The following is an 11,211-nucleotide window of genomic DNA, read 5'->3' as shown; positions in this document are numbered from 1 at the left end:
ACCGTGTTGCAGATCACTTGGCCAGGCCATGAGGGGGTGTTAGGTGTTTCTACCCTTACCGTTCCTCCTATCGCTCTTTCTCCTCTTCTTTTAGAGGATAGGATTCGGATTAGTTTTTCTAGGCTAATCCCGGTGTAGTTGCTTGTTTTGCTTTGCTTTCCTTGCCTTTTCTACCCAAAAAAAAAAAAAAAAACCTATATTTTATCTTACGCCTTTTATAAGTTTCATAAAACAAGTAGGAATACACTTTCGTTTTCAATGTTTTGGTACGATTGATTGCCCTAGTCTCAGCTTTTCACTGCTTGATTATGGCGGGAACTGCTGGAGCTTCCATGGTGGAAAGCGACGGAAGTTGCGAATCACAAAATGGAAACAAAAGATTCAAATCGGGCGAGGAAGAAGACCGTATCGGTGCCTTACCAGATTTCCTGATTCACCGCATCCTCTCCTTCCTTCCAGCAACCGATTTAGTCAGGACTTTAGTTTTATCGAAATCGTGGAAGTATCAATGGACTCATGTCCCTGTTCTCGAATTCGTTCCCAATCTTGGTATGTCTCCTGATAAATTCTCCAATTTCATTAACAAAACCCTTGTTCTTCATAATTGCTCCAATATCGACAAGTTCATCATCAATTTAGAAAGTTTCCTTCCGGTTGACGAGTTTCTTAACTTGGATTTGTGGATCCGTTTTGCTGTGATAAAAGATGTGAACGAGCTCATTGTGAATTTCAATTTCCGCAACCACGACTTTCTTAACTTGTTGCCGCAATTTCTTTTCAACAATTCTTTGTTGGTTAAATTGAAGTTATATAGTTGTTATTTTAGGCCGTTGGAGAAAGTGAATTGGGGATCTCTCAAGAGTTTGATTTTATATTATTGTCCAGTGGAAGATAAAGCAATTGAGAATGTTGTATGTGGTTGTCCTCTGCTTGAACACTTGGAATTATGTGGCTGTTTTGAGTTTGAAGGGCTCGTTATTACCTCTAAAAGTTTGAAAACTCTTATTTTTGATGGAGTTTGCGATGAATGTGCTGCTGTTGAAATTTCATGTCCGAATCTTGAGAGGTTGAGAATTTCAGATCTAGTGGGGTTTCTATCTCTTAAATTAATGAATTTGCCGTCTTCCGTTTATGCTACTTTAGATTTTCACTTCGACGAAGACGGCGATGTATGCGGTATCAGTCCAGATGACTTCATAAATTTGGTTCAGCAGACTCTTAGGCAGGTTGTGCATGTTGAGAAGCTAGAAATTGGGCGATGGTTGATGGAGGTAAGTTTTTAAGGAAAAAAAAAAATAGAAATCTGCATTTGCTGTTAACAGACAAATAAAAGCATTTCAAATTTGAATGATTATATTATAATTTCTTAATATTTATTTCCATTATATTTGTAGATTCTGTTATCATGCAAGGAGGATGGAGACTGCATAGCTGGCTTGCCAGATTCTCTAATTCACCGGATCATATCCTATTTGCCATTAACAAAAGACGCCTTTAAGACTGACCTTTACAAAAAATGGAAGCATAAATGGACTGATGTCCCAATCCTAAACTTTGTTTCTAACGGTATGTCGGTATGTCTGTCGCATAAGTCATCTATTTGATTGACAATATACTAATACTTGTGATTGCTCCAATGCAGAGAAATTTGTTATGGACTCCAAAGATATCCCTTTGATGGATCTGGATCCTAGATTGTCTTTGTGGATTCGTTTCGCTACCAAAAAATATGTTAAGGAGCTCATTTTGGATTGTGATGGTCCTAAAGTGGAATTTGGGCACGGGTACTCATTGCCGCAATTTCTTTTCAACAACCCTTCATTGGTTAAAATGAAAATATGTGCTTGTGATTTTGTACCAAATGGGATAGTAAATTGGCAATCTCTTAAGAGTCTGCGTTTAGATCATTGTGAGTTTGGTGATCAAGCCGTTGAGAATGTTTTATCTGGTAGTCCTTTGCTCGAATGCTTAGAATTGCGCCGTTGTGGCTTTCAAGGAGCTGTTCTTGTTGCTTCTGAGCATTTGAAAACATTTATTCTAGAAGAATTTGGTAAGAGAAGTTCTCTGCTAGAAATTTCATGTCCTAATCTTGAGAGCTTGAAAATATGGGGAAACGGGGTTCTACATGTCTTAAATTGACGAACTTGCCTTCTTCACTTTATGCTACTTTGGGTTTTTACGTCTTAGAATCAGATGATACCAGTCCTGATGACTGCATGAATTTAGTTGAGGAGACCATGAGGCAGATTTTGCACGTTGAGGAGCTAGAAATCGAGTTGAGCAGGTTAAGGAGCTAGAAATCTGGTAGTGGTTCTTGAAGGTAACTGTTTGAGAATTTTTTTATTACATCTTTGCATTCCCCCATGATCAGCAATCCACATAATTTCTTAATATAAATGTCTAGTGCTACTATTTTTACAGCTCAGTATTAGAATTCAATCTTGTTACAAGTAAGTTTAAGTTTTAGTTCCTTGTGACAGATAAATATTAGAGTTGGAAAAGATGGGTATACTTGAAACTCATGGCCGCCGGATCGGTTGGATTTTGTTCTTGAAGTTCCTAAGGAACTGATATTTCTCCACATTATTAAAATGTAGACATGCTTTATGCTAATTTTAATGTTAATTTTGTGATTCTCTTTAGTTTTAATGGAGCTTTAAGTGGTTTCCAGATTGTTATTGTACCTCTGAGTGAAACTTACCCTCTTTTCTCCCATTTTGGTCCCAATGCTGAACATAATAAATAGGGGTTTGTATTCTTCGGTTATAACTGAATTAACGAACCGAATGGATTCAATTCTGTTTTTTCTGTAAAGTTTTTGAAGAAATCGGTTCTGAATTCGTTATAATTTTAAATCTATTTTGTATTTCTTTTTGGTATGGAAAAGAGAATGTAAAAACCTGTACCGAACCATAATGTGTATATACCTACATAATTTTAAATCTATTTTATGTTTTCTTTGTTGCTGAAGTAAATTAATTGAGGGAATTTAGTGATTTTTATTTGTTGCTTCTGTTTTTAACTAAATTCTGGTTTTTCAGTTATAATTGTGTTTTATATGCTATTCCTTTTGGTGTCGGTGTTAATTATTTGATAAATTTGATATTTGATTTTTTTGGTTTGATTTGGTTCAGTTTAAACTGATAGACACACTAATAGTAAATCTCTTTATTTAATGGTTGTGAGTTTTTGTTCCTTACATAGTCGGTTAACCATTTAACTCATCGTTTAGTCGAACTACTGAACCTAAGGTTTTTTAAGAATTCGTTTCTGAATTGGTAGAATTTTAAGAGTGTATTTTTGTAATTCTGTTTGGTAATGGAAAAAAAAATGTAAAACCCGTACCAAACCATTATATATATTATGCATTTATATGTATATGCCTACTACACATTTTATTTCAGAAGTTTATTGTTTGTTGAAATAATAATCCAAAATAGGCATATTGTGGAAGTATTTTAAGTTTTCTTTGTTGTTGAGGTAAATTAATTGAAGAAATACAGTGATTTTTATTTGTTGCTCCTATTTTTAACCAAATTCAGGTTTTTTCGTTTGTAATTGTGTTTTCTATGGTATTCGGTTTGGTGTCAGTGTTAATTATTGGCATTACATCTATTTTGGTCCCTAAACTAAAGCTTTAAAGTCAATTAATTTCCTAAACTATCAAAATCATCAATTGAGTCTTCATCCTATTATAAAATAAGAAATTGTGACTATTTGATATAGATTGTAGTAATTTCTATAATAATTTATGTGTTCGTTCAAAATGAGTTTGGGGAAGAGGGTTTAAAACTGTTCAACCGAATGATTTTCGATAAGACCTTAATTGATGATTTTTGTTCAGAATGGGGACCAAATTGATGATTTTTGCTTAGCTTGGGGAAGAGGGTCTAAAACTGTTCAACCGAATGATTTTCGATAAGACCTTAATTGATGATTTTTGTTCAGAATGGGGACCAAATTGATGATTTTTGCTTAGCTCAAGGATCTGATTGATGATTTTGACAGTTTAAAATCCTAAATGACTTTAAAGCTTTAGTTTGAGGACCTAAATGAGTATTATGCTTTAATTATTTGATATTTGATTTTTTTGGTTCGGTTAGGTTTAAATCTATGCACACGCTAATAGTAAATCTCTTGCTTCTTCTTTGATGATTGTGAGTTTGTAAATGTTACATAATCTGGTAACTATTCAGGTCATCATTTAGTCGAACTACCGAACCGAATGGATTCCATTCGGTTTTTCATTAAGGACTATTTAGCTCATCATTTAGTCGAGCTACTGAACCAAATGTATTCAATTTGGTTTTTCATTAAGGTTTTTTAAGAATTCGGTTTTGAATTGGTTATAGTTTTAAGTCTTTATTTTTGTATTTCCCTTCCGTATGAAAAATCGGTAAGAACCCGTACTGAACTGTAATAAATATAATATGAAATTATATATATCTATATGGCTACTATATTTTTAATTTTAGAAGTTCATTGTTTGTTGAAATAATAATCCAAAATAGGTATATTATGAAAAACATTTAAGTATAAAATTTGCTGAGGTAAATTAATGGGTTTTGCTATTTATCGCTCCCATTTGGACTTTGCATAAAATTTTTGTAATTTGAAAGAAAATTTCAAAATTTGGCTTCAACGGATGGCGCATTCTGTCCGACCCATGGCGGGAACGGATGGCGCATCCGCCGCGCATTCCTCCTGGCCCATGGGTCGGGCGGAATGCGCCATCCGTTCTCGCCATGGGTCGGGGGAATGCGCCATTCGTTTAGGCCAAATTTTGATAAATGCAAAATTCTAAACCGTTCAGTTTTTTGTGACGAAAAATGTAAAATTCTCAATTTTGTGATGAAAAATGCAAATTCGTCATGAAAAATATGTATTATTTTCATGTGTTCGTTGATAAAAAAATGTAAATTTTAATGTTTCCGACTCGTAATTGGGGTTTGGGTTGTCACACATCAATTATTTTTATAATTTCAATTATTGTTGTTCGGGTTTATGATTTTGGAGAGAAAATTTTTAGTTTTTGATCAAAATTATGAGAAGGGCAAAAAAGTCCAATGGAGACGGTGATAAATAATTTGGGGACGATATTTAGCAGTTCACTTTCTACAATTTCCGTAATCATTTTGACTCTTAACTTATAAAATAATGATACATGACTGAGTGCTTGTTTGATCAGACAATCACTCAATATTCTTGCCATATCAGTTTTGATTTCTCCCTCCATGTATAATTGACAGAACTTAACGGAGTAATATCAATAATGTGTCTTGTTCCATTATCGAGACTAAATTGATACTATTTTTTAAATGTTAAGTCTATATTGATTCTATTTTGTACGTGGAGCCTAAATTAATATTTCAAAAACCATATACCTATTTTGATACTTTATTTCTAGAAAATAATAACATTTTGATAATTAAATTTTGTAATAGGATTTAATTGTAATTTTATGGGATATGGTATCAAAATAGGTCTAAGGTTTTTGGGGAAGTACCAATTTAGGCTCAACGTTCAAAATATGACCAATATAGGCTTAACGTTTACAACATAATATCAAGGGATAAAGTACCAAAATAGGTCTAAAGTTTTTGGAGAAGTACCAATTTAGGCTCAACGTTCAAAATAGCACCAATATAGGCTTAACATTTACAACATAATATCAATTTAGGCTTAACGTTTACAATATAGCATCAATTTAGGCATCACGTACAAAATAGCATCAATATAGGCTGAACGTTTACAAAATATATTCAATTCAAGCTAAACGCATAATTAAATTAATCATATTATATTCTTTTCCTATTAACTTTATATGTTATCTTTTTATTTAGTTTTATTTTCTTATTTATTATAATACAATTAATTAGTTTTCTTGCCCATTAAAACCTTATATTTGTTTTTCATTAACCATTCCATGACTCCTAACTTCCATGACTCATGTAATATATACACGTCAGTGTTCGAAATATTGTGGATATTCATTACTTTTAGTTTGCATATATTACATGAGCAATGAAATTTAGTAGTCATGAAATCATTTATAAAAAACAAATATAAGATTTTAATAGACAAAAATACTAATTTAATTGCATTATAATAAATAAGAATATAGAACTAAATAAAAAGATAACATATAAAGTTAATAGGGAAAAATAATAATATGATTAATTTAATTACGATGTTTAGCTTAAATTGTATATATTTTGTAAAATGTTAAGTTTAAATTCGTATTATTTTGTAAACGTTAAGCCTATATTGGTGCTATTTTATACGTGAGACCTAAATTGATACTATATTATAAACGTTAAACCTAAATTGATATTACATTGTAAACGTTACGTCTGTATTGGTACTAATTTGAACCTAAATTGGGAGTTCTCCATAAACATCCCTAATTTTATTAGATGTGATTTTCATGTAAAAACCCTAATATTATTTACACTGAGGCCTTTAATACGTTTCATTTTCCACCCTAGTCGCAGCTTTTCACTGCTTGATTGTGGCGGGAACTGCTGGAGCTTCCATGGTGGAAAGCGACGGAACCTGCGAATCGGACTGTGGAAATAAAATATTCAAATCCGGCGATGAAGAAGACCGTATTAGTGCCTTACCAGATTTCCTGATTCACCACATCCTCTCCTTCCTACCAGCAATCGATTTAGTCAGGACTTTAATTTTATCCAAATCGTGGAAGTATCAATGGACTCATGTTCCTGTTCTCAAATTCCTTCCGAATGCTGGTATGTCTCCCTATCAATTTTCCAATTTCATTGACAAAACACTAATTCTCCATGATTGCTCCAAGATCGACAAGTTCGTCATCAATTTAAAAAGTTTCCCTGCGGTTGACGAGTTTCTTAACTTGGATTTGTGGATCCTTTATGCTGTGACCAAAGATGTGAAGGAGCTCATTGTGAATTTCAGTGACGATATCTATCCCTACTTGTTGCCGCAATTTTTTTTCAACAATTCTTCATTGGTTAAATTGAAGATATCTGTTTGTTATTTTGCGCCGTTGGAGAGAGCGAATTGGGGATCTGTCAAGAGTTTGCTTTTAGATCATTGTGAAGTGGCAAGTGGAGGGATTGAGAATGTTTTATCCGGTGCTCCTATGCTTGAATACTTGGAATTACAACTACTGTGATTTGCTTGTAGGGGTTGTTATTGCCTCTAACAGTTTGAAAACTCTTATCGTGGATTCAATTTACTACAATTTTAGTAACATTGAAATTTCATGTCCCAATGTTGAGAGATTGAGAATTTCAGGTCTAATGTGGTTTACATCTCTTAAATTAGTGAATTCGCCGTCTTCACATTATGCTACTTTAGAATTTTTCTTCCACATAGACGAATTCGAAGACTACATGAGTCATGAGGACTGCATAAATTTTGTTCATCAGACTATTCTGCAGGTTCAACATGTTCAGAAGTTAGAAATTGGACGTCGGTTGATGGGTAAGTTTAATATTAGAAATCCAATCTCATTGAAATTTGAATGATTATATAATCGTTTGTGAATATTCATTGCCATTATGTTTGAAGATTCTATCATCTCCCAAGGAAGACGGAGACTGCATAGGTGGCTTCCCGGATTCTCTCATCCACGGGATCATCTCCTTTTTTCCATCAACAAAAGATGCCTTCAAGACTGACCTTTACAAGATGTGGCGGACTGATGTCCCAATTCTAAACTTTGTTTCAAACGGTATGTGTATGTCTGTCGGATAACTCATCAATTTGATTGACAAATATACTAATTTTCTGTGATTGCTTGCATACAGAGAAATTTGTAATGGACTCCAAAGATATCCTTTTGGCATACCTGGATCCTAGATTGTCTTTGTGGGTTCGTCTTGCTGCCAAAAAGGATGTAAAGGAGCTCATTGTTAAAAAATGATCCTAGATTGTCTTTGTGGGTTCGTCTTTCTCCCAGACTTGAGTGGTTTAGTGGAGTCTCATATTCTATTGACAAATGATTCAATCTGTTGAACTAATTTGGTGCAAGACTTGATTGCTAGATATAGTTATTGACTTGTTGTTGCTCTCAATGAATCTTACCCATTTTGCTCTTATTTTGGTTCCATTTTTTAAGACAGTAAATCTGTTGCTGCTTTCTTTGATGATTGTGAGTTTGTGCTCGTTAGACAATTGGCTAATTCTCTGAATCTCCTCATGAGGTCGCTTTGCTGCTTCAGTCACTTTTTTGTTTTTGTCTCAAAAGTTATGCTTGAGCATCTTGTTTCTTCTTAAACTTTTAACCTGGATTGCAGAATATTGATTTCAGAACAATTGCTATTTAAAATAAGGAAGAAAAAGGCCGTTCCAAACTTCAGCCGTGTCTCAAAATTAGATGAGATCTTTCTACCACACACAAGTAAAACAGAAAAAAAAGACTTACTGCTATGACTAGCATAGAAAAAAGGACTCTTGTGCCACTCTTGCCCATTTCAAACTCCCTTTCTTTGTTTTTGTTTTTGTAGTTTTCTTCGGTTTCTTTTGTGAGCAACTTGTCTGATATGTCATTATCATCTTTATGCCCATTGTGATGGCCAAAAGAATCAGACCTTTTAGTTCTGTTTTCGCAGGCTTTGGTAGCTAAAGTTGATCCCTTGAAGTTGCATTGAGCCTGTTCGCGAACAGGCTCTTTTATAGGCATAGCCACACTGAGTTTTATGAAAGAAATTCATTTGATACCTAATGGGTGAACTGGTTGTCTAGAACTAGCAGGAATTAAGATGAATTAGATGTCTAGAACTAGATGGCCAAAATAATTAAACCTTTTAGTTGTTATCAGTAATAAATTAGGTAGTAAAGATTTCGGCTTTTTATGTATTTCGCTACGCCTATAGTAAAAGAACAGTTCTGTTTTTAGCAGGCTTTGGTAGCTAAATTTGATCCCTTGAATTTCCATTGTTATTATTGTCCTTGAACATTTCCTTGCAATTATTACTTTATCTAATATGGGTCTTGAAGGTTTTCTTGTAGCTAATAATACCATTTCTTTTGAGAGGGATCGGGAATTTGGGACATCAGATTTTCTTCCAGTTTTCTCTGCATTGGCCTTTTTATAACATATATCCACTTTATGTCTTTAGAGTCACAAAGTGTTCGATTTTGTTATAATCTTTTCTAGGCTTAATATATCTCTAGCCCCATGTATTTGTCCGGAAACTCAACTTCCCTTTATACTTCGAAAAACGTTATATTTACTCTTTATACTTGCTTAAAGTGACCTATTGAATGTCTAAAAGTTATCTATTGGTCCTTTGAACTTTCTTGCTGTGTTTATTAGCATCCGAACTTGCTTAAAGTGTACGCAGTTCAACATGTTCGAAATCTCCCCTTGCTCCTCTATGTAGATTTTAGGAGCGTAACTAAGATATTTTAAAAGTATTGTTAGATAATAAGAGCACAAGAGATGATAACAACCAAGAATCTTATCTTCATTTCCATCTTGCTCGGAAGAAAATTTGTTGTCCCAAATTTCCTATCCCCTTCCCTATTCCTCTCGCAAAAAAGCTCATTTTTCTTTATGGTCCTCTTGACCCGTACAATATATTATTTTAATTAAGTAGAGATCATATTTTGTGAGAGGGACAAAGAATTTGAGACATTAGTTTTTCTTCCATCCTTCTCTGCATTGGCCTTTTTATAGCATGTATCCACTGTATGTCTTTAGAGTCACAAAGTGTTGGATTTTGTTATAGTTTTTTTTTAGTCTTAATATATATATCGAAAAACATTCTATTTACTCTTTATACTTGCTTAAAGTGACCTATTGAATATCTAAAAATGATCTATTGGTACTTTGAACTTGCTTGCCGTGTCTATTAGCATCTGAATTTGTTTAAAGTGTACGTTGTTCAACATGTCCAGAATCTCCCCTTGCTCCTCTATGTAGATTTTAGGAGCTTAACAGGTCATTTTAAGCAAGTTTGGAGGAGCGTAACTACTATATTTTATTTTAAAAGTATAGTTAGACAGTTGACTTTTTTTGGAAAAGTAAATAAAAGGCTAAGAATGTATGCTTGAGAAGCATGTGTAAAACTTACTTATTTGTTACAAGATTAAAGACCTTATTAATCGAAGGTATAGGATACTTAATTACTGCAAAAGATTGGATTGGTTTGATTTTGTTCTTGAAGTTCCCAAGGAAATGGTATTTTCTCCACATTGCTAAAATGTGGTATGGAAAAGAGAATGTAAAAACTTGTACCGAACCATAATCTATGAAGCACGGACAGTTCCCCGGGGTCGCCGTGGCCGAGTCGGACTCGCCGGACTTGGGGACACGGTTGGGACACGGCCGGACACGGTGGCGACACGGCGGAGACACGGTCGGAAAGTTGGACACGGCGGGACACGGATGGGGACTCGGCTGGGATAAAACATTAGGGTTTTTTTAAAAAAAATTAGAAAATCTAAGGATCAATTAAATATTTTACCAACAAAAACCTAAATTAGACTCACCCACCTGTATCGCAACGCAAATCGCGATTCTTCTTCCTGTGATTCACAACATCACGCGCAAATCAAAAACTATCTCTTCCTGTGCGATTCTTCCACTTCCTGCGGCGCATCATAGTTCCTGTGCGATTCTTCCACTTCTTGTGTTCTTCTCGTGTTCTTCAACATCACGATTCTTCTTCTCTGATTTTCCTTTTTCTTTAAACCTAAAACAGAACAGAAACCATTCCCTTCCCTGATTTTCATAGTTCCGATTGTTCTCGTGTTCTTCTCGTGTCTTCTCTGATTTTCCTTTTTCTTTAAACCTAAAACAGAAACAATTCCCTTCCCTTCCCTTCTAATTTCATACTTCTCATTCATGGCTTCTTCTTCTTCAACCAGCAATACAAATTCTGCCAGTGTTTCTTCTTCTGCTACAATAGGAGAAAACACTTCAAAATCTACTGAATCCCCATTATGGAATCATGTTAGAGTGATTGATAGACTTCTTGAAAAAAGAGGAGGAAATGTGAAATTTGAATGTAAATATTGTGTGAAGCAGTTTAGTGGTTCTTTATCCCGAATCAAGGCTCATTTGTTGAAGATCAAAAGACAAGGGATTCAAGCTTGTAATGTAATCAACAAAGACAGTTATCTTCAAGTGCAAAAAGAAGTGGAAGAAGAAGCAGCATCAAAGGCCCAAGTAAAACCGCATCCCTTCTCACTTCCTACTTCTCGAAGTAGTGGTTCATA

The 11,211-nt window shown here is 34.3% G+C and overlaps 1 protein-coding gene across 4 annotated transcripts; it reads left to right on the top strand.

Moving 5' to 3' along the window:
- Positions 1-244: 244 nt before the first annotated feature.
- On the top strand, positions 245-8,121 carry LOC136211125 (F-box protein At5g03100-like). Of its 4 annotated transcripts, XR_010678365.1 has the most exons (7): positions 245-549; positions 1,144-1,271; positions 1,395-1,566; positions 1,643-2,320; positions 6,489-7,467; positions 7,555-7,717; positions 7,794-8,121. XR_010678365.1 is itself a non-coding variant. In XM_066002671.1 (3 exons), exons 1-3 carry the CDS (start codon positions 309-311, stop codon positions 2,137-2,139), a joined length of 1,632 nt encoding a protein of 543 aa, XP_065858743.1. In that variant the 5' UTR covers positions 245-308; the 3' UTR covers positions 2,140-2,635. The 4 variants fall into 4 exon arrangements, 1 of the variants encoding a protein (XP_065858743.1); XR_010678363.1 differs by having other exon boundaries at positions 245-1,271; XR_010678364.1 differs by lacking the exons at positions 6,489-7,467; positions 7,555-7,717; positions 7,794-8,121 and adding an exon at positions 2,481-2,635 and having other exon boundaries at positions 245-1,271.
- The last annotated feature ends 3,090 nt before the right edge of the window (positions 8,122-11,211 follow it).

This window comes from Euphorbia lathyris, chromosome 1, assembly GCF_963576675.1.
Source record: "Euphorbia lathyris chromosome 1, ddEupLath1.1, whole genome shotgun sequence".
Lineage (NCBI taxonomy): Eukaryota > Viridiplantae > Streptophyta > Magnoliopsida > Malpighiales > Euphorbiaceae > Euphorbia > Euphorbia lathyris.
This window is presented reverse-complemented; position numbering and strand designations above follow the sequence as displayed.

Bases quoted from the DNA above. Each gene is read 5' to 3' on its own strand.
- LOC136211125 (XM_066002671.1), top strand. From the start codon at position 309: ATGGCGGGAACTGCTGGAGCTTCCATGGTGGAAAGCGACGGAAGTTGC. The intron at 1,272-1,394 runs GTAAGTTTTTAA...TTATATTTGTAG, and splicing joins TTGGGCGATGGTTGATGGAG to ATTCTGTTATCATGCAAGGA. The intron at 1,567-1,642 runs GTATGTCGGTAT...GCTCCAATGCAG, and splicing joins CCTAAACTTTGTTTCTAACG to AGAAATTTGTTATGGACTCC.